We start from the raw sequence: 13,136 nt of genomic DNA, 5'->3' as shown, positions 1-13,136 counted from the left end.
TCCTCAGAGATTTTGGTCCATATTGACATGATAGCATCATACAGTTGCTGCAGATTTGTCGGCTGCACATCCAAGATGCGAATCTTACATTCCACCACATCCCAAAGGTGCTCTATTGGATTAGATCTGGTGACTATGAAGGCCATTTGAGTATAGTGAACTCATTGTCATGTTCAAGAAACCAGTTTGAGATGATTTGAGCTTTGTGACATGGCATGTTATCCGGCTGGAAGTAGCCATCAGAAGATGGGTACTCTGTGCTCATAAAGGGATGGACATGGTCAGCAGCAATACTCAGGTAGGCTGTGGTGTTTAAACGATGCTCAACTGGTACTAAGGGGCTCAAAGTGTGCCAAGAAAATATCCCCCACACCATTACACCACCACCACCAGCCTGAACCGTTGATACAAGAAGGATGGATCTATGCTTTCTTGTTGTTTATGCCAAATTCTGACCCTACTATCTGAATGTCGCAGCAGAAATCGAACATCATCAGACCAGGCAACATTCTTCTAATCTTCTATTGCCCAGTTTTGGTGAGCCTGTGCGAATTGTAGCCTCAGTTTCCTGTTCTTAGCTGACAGGAGTGGCACCCGGTGTGGTCTTCTGCTGCTGTAGCCCACCTGCTTCAAGGTTCAATGTATTGTGTGTTCAGAGATGCTCTTCTGCATACCTTGGTTGTAACAAGTGGTTATTTGAGTTACTGTTGCCTTTCTATCAGCTCGAACCAGTCTGACCATTCTCTTCTGACCCCTGGCATCAACAAGGCATTTTCACCCACAGAACTGCCACTCACTGGATATTTTCTCTTTTTCTGACCCTTCTCTGTAAACCCTAGAGATGGTTGTGCATGAAAATACAGATAGATCAGCAGTTTCTGAAATACTCAGACCAGCCAGTCTGGCACCAACAACCATGCCACGTTCAAAGTCACTTAAATCACCTTTTTTTCCCATTCTGATGCTCAGTTTGAACTTCAGCAGATTATCTTTACCATGTCTACATGCCTAAATGCATTGAGATGCTGCCATGTGATTGGCTGATAAGATATTTGCGTTAACGAGCAGTTGAACAGGTGTACCTAATAAAGTGGACGGTGAGTGTATAATAGAGACTCTGCAGTCAAAATGGCATCAAAAACAACAGGAAATGTGATTTTTGTGAAAACAAAATAAATCGTTGCCCAGTTTGAAGCTGGAAAAAAACTGAATTATTTGGCTAAGGAATTTGGACTGAATAACACGACTCTCAGGACCATCTTGAAGAATCGTGGCAGCAGCAGAAAAGCCTTCAATCTCAGAGTGGAAGTGCTGTTTGTCTCCCGGCTATGCGTTTTCCATCAAGACCTTAGACAAGCTGGACCTGATGAAGTTAACTTTACTTCACCACTATGTCCTTATATAAAAGTTTCTAATATAGTGATATACATTCTGGGAGGCGTGGTGGCGCAGTGGGTTGGACCGGGTCCTGCTCTCTAGGGGGTCTGGGGTTCAATTCCCCCTTGGGGTGCCTTGCGCTGGACTGGTCTCCTGTCCTGGGTGTGTCCCCTCCAGCCTTACGCCCTGTGCTGCTGGGTTAGGCTCTGGCTCCCTGTGACCCTGCATGGGACAAGTGGTTCAGACTGTGTGTGTGATATACATTCCTATGGAATAAAACTGTGGAACTGTTTTGAGATCAGAAAGAATTATAACATAATTTTCCTTTTAAACACCATTTCAGAGCTCTTATCCTCTCTCAAGCGTCTCATTTCTGGTATTGTGAACGCTATCACTGCTCAGCTCAAACTGACGAAACACAAAAAACATCTAAATGGACAGAGGAGGACGGGACCATATCCATGAGGAAAGGCGGAGTCCGACCCCTACCGACCCACAAAGATGTCATCCAAAATGCTCATCCCACATGTCATTATAATCACTCGACACACAGAAAAGTGAAGCTGTTATCTAAGCTCCCGGTACTTTGCTGTTGATTGTTTGTGCATAATATACATCAACATGGTCTCTAAATAAACCTGGTTGAGCACACAGACACGTATAACTTTTGACTGTGGACGCACGAGGACTGTGTGACTGCGTGGGTGTGCGCAGTCTCTGTGGAGAACCGGTTAACTCTGCTTCATGTTGCCATGGAGGCCAACAATCTCAAACGACTTGTGTGAATACCGCTGTAACACAGCAGTTCCCACAGAGCCACGCCCACTGAGACACTACTCCCACAGGGAGTGTCCCGCGGTCCTTCAGATCAATAACCACCAGTGCGTCGCCTCAAGCTTTCACCTGTGATCCGGAACGGGTCACGACCTCTCAGGTGTCCCAGAAACACTCACTCCTGTTTTGACCCCAGATAGAAGTAAGACCAAGTTTGTGGATGTAGCTGTTGTTCATCTGGGATTTAAGGATGTATTTGTTCATTTGCTTAACAGACGTCATCTGTATCAAAATGAATTACACAATACCCTTTGAAGAGATGTAAAGAGGGTGCGGTAGCGCAGTGGGTTGGACCGGGTCCTGCTCTCCGGTGGGTCTGGGGTTCGAGTCCCGCTTGGGGTGCCGTCCTGGGTGTGTCCCCTCCCCCTCCGGCCTTACGCCCTGTGTTGCCGGGTTAGGCTCTGGCTCCCTGCGACCCTGTATAGGACAAGTGGTTCAGACAGTGTGTGTGTGTGTGTGTGTGTGTGTGTGTGTGAGAGAGAGATATGCAAGTTTAACAGAAGTAATCAGATGTCTGTGAAAGACTCCCTGAAACAGTTTTTTTTTTTTTTACCTTCAAAGGATGAATCAATAATCTGAACCTAAATCCACTCCTTTTCACCAGTGGATGGAGCCACAGTCGTCCACAGTCATCTTCTTCCTCTCCTCCTCCTTCCCGCCGGACAAAGAGTCGCTCTGGATGCCAACATGTTCCAGTCCTGCAAGGAAAAAAAAAAACACAGTTCCCACAGCGCCTCCTGGCGGACATCCTGCGACCTTCTCGACACCGAACTGAACGATTGAACTACTTATATTTATATTTACATTCGTCAGACACTTTTCTCCATGGCGCCGTACATCTCATAGAAAATACAATGTGTTCATTAAATTAGTAGCAAGAGAGACGATTCTAAGTACTTTCCACTCTATGAAACTTTATCCGAATATCCACGATTTCTAATCACTTTCCTATTTTTTCAATTAAACATTTACATTAGAGGAGTAGCTGCGTGGAAGTTTAGCGTTATCTCAGTTATAGAGCATAAACATTTGTACATTACAGTGTAATGTAACTTGTGAAGCGAATTCAAAACGTTCATTTGCAGTATGATCACAGGAATACTGAAGCAACACGAACTGCCAGGTAACGCTTTATTGATTAATTTAACTTTATGAGGAAAACAGTTACGAGTCGTGTGTGAGGAGGGACTTTTAACAAAAAAGTTCATATTTCTTGTTTTGTTTTTCACAGCTGCTGTTATGAAGAGTATCGGGACAGCTGGACGAGGTCGTTTTTGGATTAGCACCCAGAAAAGGCGCATATTTACTGTTTATTTTTAACTAAAACTCTACCGTGTTAACTAAACACCTGTCCTGTGAGCTTTTTTTAATCGACATTTATACTCAAATTTACTTTAATTCGTTCAATAGACACTTTTCTCCAGAGCGACGTACTTCTGAGAACAACACAAAGCAGAGAGAACTGGAACTGGAGTCCGTTTTCACCCAAGAATTTCCACCTTTTCTTTCACAAATATAAATCCCTCCATTAACTTCGCCTCGAGCGAGGCGCGCGACGCCGAACGCGGCGAAGGGCGGGAGCATCGCGAGGCCGTTTCCACGGATACAGCGCGAGCGAAACACAGACACAGAGCGCCGCGGCGCGCGCGCGCGCGCTTCCCACAAGGGGAAAGTGAGCGGACGGCTTGTGCCGTTCCGGTTTTCGCGTTTAAGAACCTTTTCGTTTCGTTTCGTTTCGTTTCATTTCATTTCATTTCATTTCACGCTGGTTTGAAAAGGCGAGTAACCGCAGCCCGGGGATGGACGTCGTGAAAACGTCGCCTGGGTACCGCTTCCCGGACCCGTCCTCGCGCTCCTCCGTCTCCCTGAACCGGCACAGCGCGGGCAAGTCGCGAAGCGCGGCCGAGTTGCGCGCTCCCGACCGGCGCGACCCCGACCTGCGGGACCCCGTCAAGCAGGACCAGGCGTGGAGGGAGTTCGTGCGCGCGGAGCGCCACTCGGTCAAAGAGTGGTAAAGACAAAGTGTGTGTGTGTGTGTGTGTGTGTGGAGCCCTGTGCTGTCTTACAGCACCTGGCTGGGTGGTGCGAGAGGACGTGGGTTCGATCCCTGCTCAGTCTGTGTGGAGTTTGCATGTTCTCCCTATCATGTCTGTGTGGGTTTCCACCGGGTGCTCTGGTTTCCTCCCACAGTCCGAAGACATGCTGCTCAGCTTCACTCATAGTGTGTGAGTGACAGAGAGAGTGTGTGTGTGTTCCACTGTGGATGAGTGACCCAGTGTAAGTCACTGCAGTGAATAAGGTGTGTGGGCTAGTAACACTACATAGTATGCATTGTAAGTTGCTTTGGAGAAAAGTGTCTGATAAAGAAAGTAACATATAATATTTTTTCAACTTTACAATGGTGAGCTGGCAATAGGCATTCAGTGGAAACTGTACTGTGAATTTTGAATTTAGTTTTTTTTCCGGGTTAGCGAAACTCTCTCGCGATGCTGCGCAGTGGCAGCGATCCGCATCTCCCAGTCTGTCACCCAGAGGTGTGTATTAGTGTATTAAATGCACTTTCGACTTACGATATTTTCAACTTATGATGAGTTTTGGGGAACATAAACCCATTGTAAGTCGGGGAACGCCTGTATAGATGAAATATGAATCATCATCTAGTGCCCTCACTGACTGCTCACTATCTCTCTCTCTCTCTCTCTGTCCACCACCGCAGGCACAAAAACTGGGCTTTTCTCACGGACTTCGACCAGCTGGTAAGGCGTCTCACGCAAACTTAGCTCCACATGTCCACGACTTCGTGTGCCGCACAAGTGGTGCCTCTAATGTTCCGGATGTTTCTCAGCTTCCGGCCTTCAAAGCGACGCGTCCCATGACGAGGTTCCTGTCTCCCGCAGGGCCGTCCCAGAAAGGAGACGCCTCTCCCAGCACACGTGTCCGTTTTCTCGGACCGGGTCCCCAACACGGCCAACCAGGCGCTGGGCAGCCGCGTGGGCACCGAGCTGGGTTGCGAACTCCTCCGCCTCGAGCGCCTGGTCCTGCTGAGCTCCGGCCACCGCAAGGTCCGGCCCGACCCCGAATTGCAGCCCTGCTAGACGCCGTCAGCACGCCGGTCCGCACAGAACCGCTCCGGGTCCATACAGGGGGAGGGGCAGGCCAAGCACCTAAACTGCAGGGCCGACATGCAGCACAAAGCTGTGCTACTCACCTCTCAGAGACACACACACACACACACACACACACACACACAGTGTCACTGATCTCTGTGATACACTGCAGGGTGCAGCGTGTCTCCTGTTGTCGTGGAAACGGGAATACGGTGCAGGGTGTCAGTCTGTACAACAGTGTGCACATCCTCGACCACTCGTGTTGCCGACACATTCGTGAGCGTCATGTGAGAGCTTCTGAACTCTGCTGTGTTTGCAACAGTTATTTTCCATGTTTCTCTTTATTTTTGTACACACACCTGTGCATGAAATTAGCACTACGATACAAGTGTGGGAAAATGTCCATTTGTAGGTTCGGCACAATTCTGGACATGGTTGTTTAATACACTTTCGATAAAAACTGGTTTCACGTGTGTTTCGTTTTCAAGACATATCGTGATTTAATCACACACATAGTGTGTGACTGACCAGCCTGGCTGCTGCTGTTCGGTGCACAGGCCACCTAGTATGGAGAAGACACACACCACACTGGTGTCACTGTACACCAACATACACCACGCTGGTATTGCCATTTAAAGCTCACACCGCAGACTCCCGTTCCGGCGGGGTCTGTGCAGGGCGGGGGTCTCCATGGCGATGCACCCTCCCATCCAGCCTTGTGTACACAACAGGGTTAATGGCAGAGCTGAATGTCCCGAGCACCACAAGCAGCAGCCGGAGCGAGTCCACCCTGTAACTCGGACCGGGGTCGCTCAGAACCAGCACGTAGAGCGGAGTCCAGCACACGGAGAATGTGGTCACCGAGCTCAGGACCCACCAAGCGGCCGACGCCGTCGCGCACCGGCTCTGGGGCAGCCGGCGCCCTGCGCTGCACAGCCGCACCAGCAGGGGGCAGCAGCCGGCAACCATGGTGGCCAGAGGGAAGAGGTAGGCAGCTGAGAGCGTGGCCCACTTCCAGAGGCTACACCAGGGCCAGGGGGAAGCTGGGAAAAGCAGGCCGCACGAGGGCAGGGACAGAACCGCCGAGAGCGCCAGCGGGGCCGGACCCGCCGCGGGCTCGGGCGTGAAGGCAGCGAGAGGCCGGTGCGCCGACACAGACGTGGTGTTGGAACGCGGCTCGGCGACGCTTGCCGTCTCCGTCCGCGTCAAGAGCGGGAGGTCCGGCCTCGTTCCTGCCACCGGAGCTGCTGTTGACACAGGAGCTGGACCGAGTCTGGAAGAGCGATCGCACTCTGAGGGTAACGCTGATCCGGGCAGAGCTCTGGCCAAAAAGCCAGCTGGGGCAGCGAGCAGCAGCGACACGGTCCTGGGGAGGAGCGGGAAAAACACGGGACAAAACATGGGACAACACATTGGTCAGCGTGGAGGCAGGAAATGGGACGTTTGTCGCTGTCATATATCCATCCATTATCAAAAAGCACTGATCCAATGCAGGGTCATGGCGGTCCAGAGCATACCCTGGGGGCGCAGGGTGCGAGGCAGAGTACAGGACGCCAGTCCAAACTACAGCACGCACACACACACACACACACAAAAGGCAACTGAAAGTCTCTTGTGCACTTAAAACATATCTTTGGAGTGTGAGGAAAGCCCCAGGAACCCAGGAAGAGCGTCAAACTGCACAAAGACTGGGCCAGATTCGAACCCTGACCCACTGCGCCGCGCGGCTGTGTTGCGATGTACGGACAGACAGTTTTACAGCTGTTGTGCGTGTAAAACTGAGCCGACGCAGTGTTTTCACACACTCACCATATGAGAGCGCACAGCGCCCAGCCGGCCCAGCGGTGACCCCTGTGACCCCAGTGCGTCCGCAGCAGAAGACACCGAAACACACTGAGGGCTGCGAGGGCGAGGCCTCCGCTCACGTGAGCCAGGTATCCGAGGGCCAGGTGGGCCCCGCAGACCGTGTCCCCGAGCATCCTGGGGGGCAGCAGCAGCTGGGGGAGGGGCAGTAGCGTAGCCAGCAGCAGCAGGCAGTCGGACAGAGCCAAGCTGCGCAGTAGAACGTCACTCGCGTGCCGGAAGCGTAGCTGCGCAGTCAGAAGTGCGCAGTTGCAGGGCAGCCCGACGACGCAGAGCAGGACGGAGAGCCCCACGGGAAGGAGCTTCATTGCACCCGCACCTGGGCCGTCCTGCCGCCGGGCCGACATCGGGCCCACGGCTCCCTGGCAGTTCAGCTACGCACCCGCGGGAACGCGCTCTCGGGCTCGACGGGAGAGCGAAAGGACCTCGTCCTCGGGTTCGAGATGAGCGCGGATGAGCCGCGGGCCAGATTTGTGCCGAGGACTCGGCGGCGGGCGAACAAGCTGAGGGCGGCGAAGGCTCCTCCAGGGCTGTGTCCTCGGCGCGCGGGTTCCACTCTGCTGGGGGCCACGTAATATACCTGAGCTCGGCCCCCCATTCGTGTGTCGGCGCCTGCTGGGGGCGGTGGGAAAATGAGGTGTTGTACCTGAGCAGACACACACTTCCTCGCACCCGCATCGCAGCATCCGGCCGGCCGGGAAACCGGGGCCCCCGAGGACAGTAAACAAGCAGGGCGCGTTGGGGGAGGGTGTGCGGGAAGCGGTGTCTTTATAGCACCTCTTACCGTACAGAGCCCTGCCGTTTCCCACAATGCCTTGTGAGTGTGTGTGTGGGGGTCCATCACCTGGGGAGTTATTTCACACTGTGTTTCAGTGTTCAGTTGCAGCACCACAGTAAAGTGTATGAAAGAACATTTCCGCCATTTATCACTGAAACCAAAGCGTTTCCGGAGCCTGTGTGTGAATTATCAGTGTGGCACTCCGGGTTCCCGTACCTATTGTACATAAGTACGCATGTTATGTAAATGTTTCAGGAGGCTACAGGTGTACAGCTCTACACAAAATACAGACACACCCGAGACTGAACTCTTCACTGAAAAGCCTTATATCCCTTTTCCAGTGTAGTTCCGGCGGCCTCGCGCAGCGGCAACCGCCATACGGCTCGTCCCGAGGGCCACAAAGCACCGCGTTACGGATCCTGCGAAGGGCCACACGGCGCCGCGCTACGGACCGCTTGCGGACCACAATGCCGCGCGGTGACGGCGGAAGAAAGAGCGAGATGACGGTGAAGGTGACGATCGCACGATAGCATCATCGGCGAGCGGTTCGACTGCGGATTGAGAGGCGAACTTCCCGCCTCAGCCGACGCGACGATGGCGCTGGACGCCGCTCTGCACGCGGCCAACCTGAGCACCCTGCTCGTGTGTATGGTGCTCAAATTCCCGCAGATGTTCGCAGTCCTGCGGGCCAAGTCCACGGAGGGCGTCAGCGTGAGCAGCCTGGTGCTGGAGCTGCTCGGGTGAGTTTTAGCTACTAGCCTAGTAGGGCAAACTTTCCTCTTTCTTTCACTCTAGTTTAACTGCGCTTTGGTGCAGGTCCTCAGGTTCGACGTCAAATTGACATTTTCATTCATTCATTCATTTTTTTCCCCCTCATAACTGTTGCTTTTCCTTCCGTTGAAGCGACGTACAGCGCGCTAACACGGTACAGTTCTTACAGCAGCAGCAGGGACCAGGGTATTTTTTTTACTCGCGCAGTTAGGGTAGTACCTTTTTCAAGGGTACGACGACTGCTGGAGGTGGGATTCGAACCTGCGACCGCTTAGTTTGGCTCCAAAGCAGCTCCGAACACTGCGCTACCAGCTGCGTTACTTAGTGCGTAAAGTAAAGATCCACTTCCTGTCTCGACCGCGCGTTTTGTTCATCCGTGGTGCTCCGCACCTTTACTCTATTTTTAGTGTCGTGGAAAACTGTGATTTCAAATATGGAGGAAAAAAAAACAACTTATTTTTCTTTGTCTTCAAAGGTTAGAAGCTAAGGAATCATAGAGTACGACAGTACAGTAGAGTACAGTACAGTAGAGTGCAGCACAACATATTACAGCAGAGTAAAGTACAGTAGAGCAGAGTATGGTAGAGTGCAGCACAATACAACATAGTACAGCAGAGTACAGCACTGTACAACACGGTAGAGGATCGATCTACGGTCCCACTAAGGACCTCGGCCGTTATTCCCCCAGGAACAACGGAAAACGCTGTAAAGTGACGGAAGCAGAGCGCTGAACTGCCCTCGGACCTGGTCAGTTTTTGCATCGTTTGGTACACCGTTAAGGTACTCGGGATGAAAATAGAGGAGGGACAGCTGGTAGTGTAGTGGTAGAGTTGCTGCCCTTGGACCCAGAGGTCACAGGTTCAATTCCCACTTCCAGCTGTCGTACCCTTGAGCAAGGTGCTTCCCGTAAGTTGCTCCGGTAAAACGACCCAGCTTTATAAATGGGTAAATAATTGTAAGTAACTTACCCACTGCATTGTCCACCTGAGAGATGCTCTGTGCAGGTGGACAATCCAGATTGAACAGTTACATTAAATGTTACACTTCATATCTGTTTGTTACTCTGACAGCCGTCCTTCCTTGTGCTCAGCAGCTGAATGTTTTTTTGGGCACATTACGACAGCGCAGCCTATGAAACACAACGCGCACTGTAAAGCTGTACCTGTAGCTGCCAACAAAGTGACTATATTTTGAGAGGTTTTTTTGTTTACTGTCACTTTAAGGGACTCAGGTTCTCACTCTTAGTGGGAGGAAACGATGTGCAATATGCTAATTTATACATCAGTACTGTATCCTTCACCGTGTGGTTTAATTAAAAAGATTTTGCTAACAGTCTCCAGTGAAGAGGAAGTAACCGTTCACCTGTCGTAGACTGAATGTGAATTAGTTTATAACATATTAACAACTTTGATCTTAATTGCCGCCACACCGGTCTTCCATGTAGAAAGTCGAAGCTGTAATCCTGGTCAGTAGTGCGGGGTTGGGGATGTACTGGGTGTATTTAAATCAACCCTTCTTTTGTGGTCCCTTTGTGAGCAAGCAGGGCCTTGTGCCCCCTCCTCGTGACGTGAGCTGCCCGTGGGCCTCTACCCCCCCCAGTGCAAATGTGCACTGCCCGTTGCTGTCCAGGTAGAGAGACGCTTGGTGTTGTGCTCATGAGGATAGGCTCTCTGCACGCGCTGAGCTGTGGTGGAGCTCCTGTGTGCATCCATCCCGCCTCCCCATCACTCACTGAGTACATGTGGGTTTGACCACATGGGCAGGAGACTCAGCTCCTGGAAGGGCTGTGTGCATTTAGGGCAGTTTGTTCATCTCTGCTTGTGATTCTGCATGAAGAACATCTGAATAGCAGATGAGCATCACCGACCTTGTCAATGAGAAGCTCTAAGGGCTGCATGACACGGTCCACCGGTTACCATCTCCGGTGGCGTGTTCACCTGAAAGCTCGCATGCACACAGCTCTCCCACAGTTGGCGGTGAGGGTGGGGTCACTCACAAACACTCCGGCGGATTCATTTGGCGTCTGTGCGCGCACACACCCATCCAGCTCAGTGAGACACGTTTGGCTGCTTGCGTGTTTGCTTTTGCTGTACAGCGGTGGGAAGGGAAGGCATGGCGTCAGCCGCAGCACACCTTCCGGGTCTTTACTGGAAGGGAGTTGTGTACACCTGTAACCGTGACGACATAGTTAAAACAGGGTAACGTGCTCTCAAAATACTGAGCAAAGAGCATGAATTCCAGGCAGCGTCCAGCAGTGAACACGTTACACTAACGCTCCTGTTCGTCTGCACTTGTTTGCATGTTAGTAACACATGTGCGGCGGCACTTCTGTAACAACACATCTCACCACTCCTTCCTGGGGGTGACAGGGGGCTTAGTGGAATGTGTACTGATGAGGAGTAAGAAATCGAACCCCAAACCCTCGTCCCCACACACACAGGCTCGGTTGAACATCTCTCCTGTGTTGCAGGTTCATCGTGTTCATCACTTATCAGGTGTATTATGAATACCCGCCCCCCACCTACCTGGAGTACCCCATCCTGATTGCCCAAGGTAGGCCGCTAGGGTGAGCTTGTGGTCCTCGTGTAGTCCTCGTGTGGTCACCCCCCCTTGTGATCGATGGGTGCTGCTCTGCTCTGTGCTGCAGATGCCGCTTTGCTGCTGCTGATCCTGCACTACAGCAGAAACCTGAAGCAGAGTTTCCTCTACGCCGCTGTGTATCCTTCCGTGACGAGGGTTCGACATCCCTCCATCTCTCTCGCTCAGCAGGATTAGCAGGTGCTGCAGCTCCTTTCTAGGTGTTTTCCTCCAATATGGAAGAAATTCCCCTTGACTCCTCCTACCAGCTTCATCGGAGGCTGGCAGCTGCTCACCGTGCGCAAGTGGATCATTGACCTGGCCATGGTGAGCGTGTGCCGACGTGGCTCTCCCATTGGTCCCGTTGTTTTGTACTGAGCAAGAGAGGAAGTGCTCACCACATTCATTGTGGTCTTCCTGCCCTCAGAGCCTGTGCACCTTCATCAGTGCTGGAAGCAAGATGGCACAGCTGCAGTGTTTGTGGAGGTCCAAGGATGCGGGTCAGGTGAGCGCGCTCACTTGGGCCCTGGCCACGTACACCTGCCTAGGTGAGTCCCGCATGGCGAGTCTGTCTCGCTGACGGCGACTGGAAGTGGAAGATACGCAGCCTGGGCGTGTGGCTCTCTAACTACATGTTTTTCCTCTTACCTGGTGTTTCAGCGAGGATTTACACCACCATCGTGACCACCGGTGACATGCAGGGTGAGTTAGGACTTCGTGGCACGCCTTGCTTCCGGGTTTCTCGTAGGTGGGAACGAGTTGTGGGGGGAGCGCATCTCATTGTCCTCTCTCTGCCACCCTGCAGTTTTGGTACGCTTCATCGTCATGACGATGCTGAACGGGTGGGTGACGGCCACAGTACTCTACTACAGCCGTCGCAGGATCAAGACGGACTGACCTCTCGGGGCATCATTGTGGAGACACTCTCCTCCCCCGTGCCTTACTTCCCACTGTCTACAGGCAGGGATATGCGTGTGTAAAAACACACAGGCTAACCAGCATGTCACTGAAAATTGCAGGTTTTTTCTTTTTTTAAAAGACTAATCTTTATTTTCACCCTACTCCTGACATTCTCCTAATGTCTTTTTACTGCAGTATTTTAACAAGACCAGGGTAATATAGTGCAGTGACAAAAGCATGATCTTATGTTGCACACAGATATGGATTTAAACTGTAGTACAGTGATGGAATACCTCCTTTCTGACTAAACATTCCAGCTCTAAATTTCACACCCCCGTTTCCTTCTCCATAATTCCATCTTAAGCTACAGTGTGAGGTTTCTTGCCTACCTCACAGCTCACGTGCAGAGTCCTACTCCCTTGTGGTCACCTCTTCTTCTTAACTAACCATCTTGGGGAACAGCTCCTGTGTCAGCTGCCCAACCACTGTTTAGTGTGTCAAACCCAGACCTTCACAAGCAAATGAGGAAGGGGGGGGGTCTTCGAGCTCGCAGGGATTCGCACTGTGCGGAGCTGAAAGGAATGAGGCACGAGAGAGGGCTACATAATTTTATTGTCAAACAGGTTAACAACTTCAGCTGATCACAGCAGTATAAAACATGCAGTCTGAACAGAGCACTTTTAAAGTGGACAATGCAACATAATACATTTATGGAAGATGGCATGTAAAATATATATTGTATATGTTCATATGTTGCGTGCCATATTTGAAGGCTCTTGCTGAGTGCAGATGGTCCTCGGAGCACACCTACCCCCTCCAGTAGGCTCACGGCTACTCGATACGCTGGAGAGGAGCTCTATACAAAAAAAAAAAATCATAAAACACTCCTACAGCTTCTTTGTAGTTAAATACTCTAGAGCACGTGGATA

General features: G+C 51.5%; 2 protein-coding genes across 2 annotated transcripts; both read left to right on the top strand.

The window, feature by feature from the left end:
- The first annotated feature begins 3,854 nt into the window (after positions 1-3,854).
- cimip5 (ciliary microtubule inner protein 5) lies at positions 3,855-5,439 on the top strand. The gene is made up of 3 exons (XM_018731104.2): positions 3,855-4,222; positions 4,928-4,967; positions 5,109-5,439. The coding sequence occupies exons 1-3, from the start codon at positions 4,011-4,013 to the stop codon at positions 5,304-5,306; spliced, it is 450 nt and encodes a 149-aa protein (XP_018586620.1). The 5' UTR covers positions 3,855-4,010; the 3' UTR covers positions 5,307-5,439.
- A 2,960-nt stretch (positions 5,440-8,399) lies between these two features.
- On the top strand, positions 8,400-13,081 carry slc66a3 (solute carrier family 66 member 3). Its single transcript, XM_018732283.1, has 7 exons — positions 8,400-8,699; positions 11,201-11,283; positions 11,378-11,447; positions 11,577-11,634; positions 11,735-11,855; positions 11,968-12,009; positions 12,113-13,081. The coding sequence occupies exons 1-7, from the start codon at positions 8,554-8,556 to the stop codon at positions 12,202-12,204; spliced, it is 612 nt and encodes a 203-aa protein (XP_018587799.1). The 5' UTR covers positions 8,400-8,553; the 3' UTR covers positions 12,205-13,081.
- Positions 13,082-13,136: the final 55 nt, after the last annotated feature.

This window comes from Scleropages formosus, chromosome 15 (genome assembly GCF_900964775.1).
Source record: "Scleropages formosus chromosome 15, fSclFor1.1, whole genome shotgun sequence".
Lineage (NCBI taxonomy): Eukaryota > Metazoa > Chordata > Actinopteri > Osteoglossiformes > Osteoglossidae > Scleropages > Scleropages formosus.
This window is presented reverse-complemented; position numbering and strand designations above follow the sequence as displayed.

Excerpts from the sequence above, each read along its gene's own strand:
- cimip5 (XM_018731104.2), top strand. The coding sequence starts at position 4,011 with ATGGACGTCGTGAAAACGTCGCCTGGGTACCGCTTCCCGGACCCGTCC. Across the intron at positions 4,223-4,927 it reads CGCCACTCGGTCAAAGAGTG|GCACAAAAACTGGGCTTTTC; the intron begins GTAAAGACAAAG and ends CCACCACCGCAG. Across the intron at positions 4,968-5,108 it reads TCACGGACTTCGACCAGCTG|GGCCGTCCCAGAAAGGAGAC; the intron begins GTAAGGCGTCTC and ends TGTCTCCCGCAG.
- slc66a3 (XM_018732283.1), top strand. The coding sequence starts at position 8,554 with ATGGCGCTGGACGCCGCTCTGCACGCGGCCAACCTGAGCACCCTGCTC. Across the intron at positions 11,284-11,377 it reads CCCCATCCTGATTGCCCAAG|ATGCCGCTTTGCTGCTGCTG; the intron begins GTAGGCCGCTAG and ends TCTGTGCTGCAG. Across the intron at positions 11,448-11,576 it reads AGTTTCCTCTACGCCGCTGT|CTTCATCGGAGGCTGGCAGC; the intron begins GTATCCTTCCGT and ends TCCTCCTACCAG.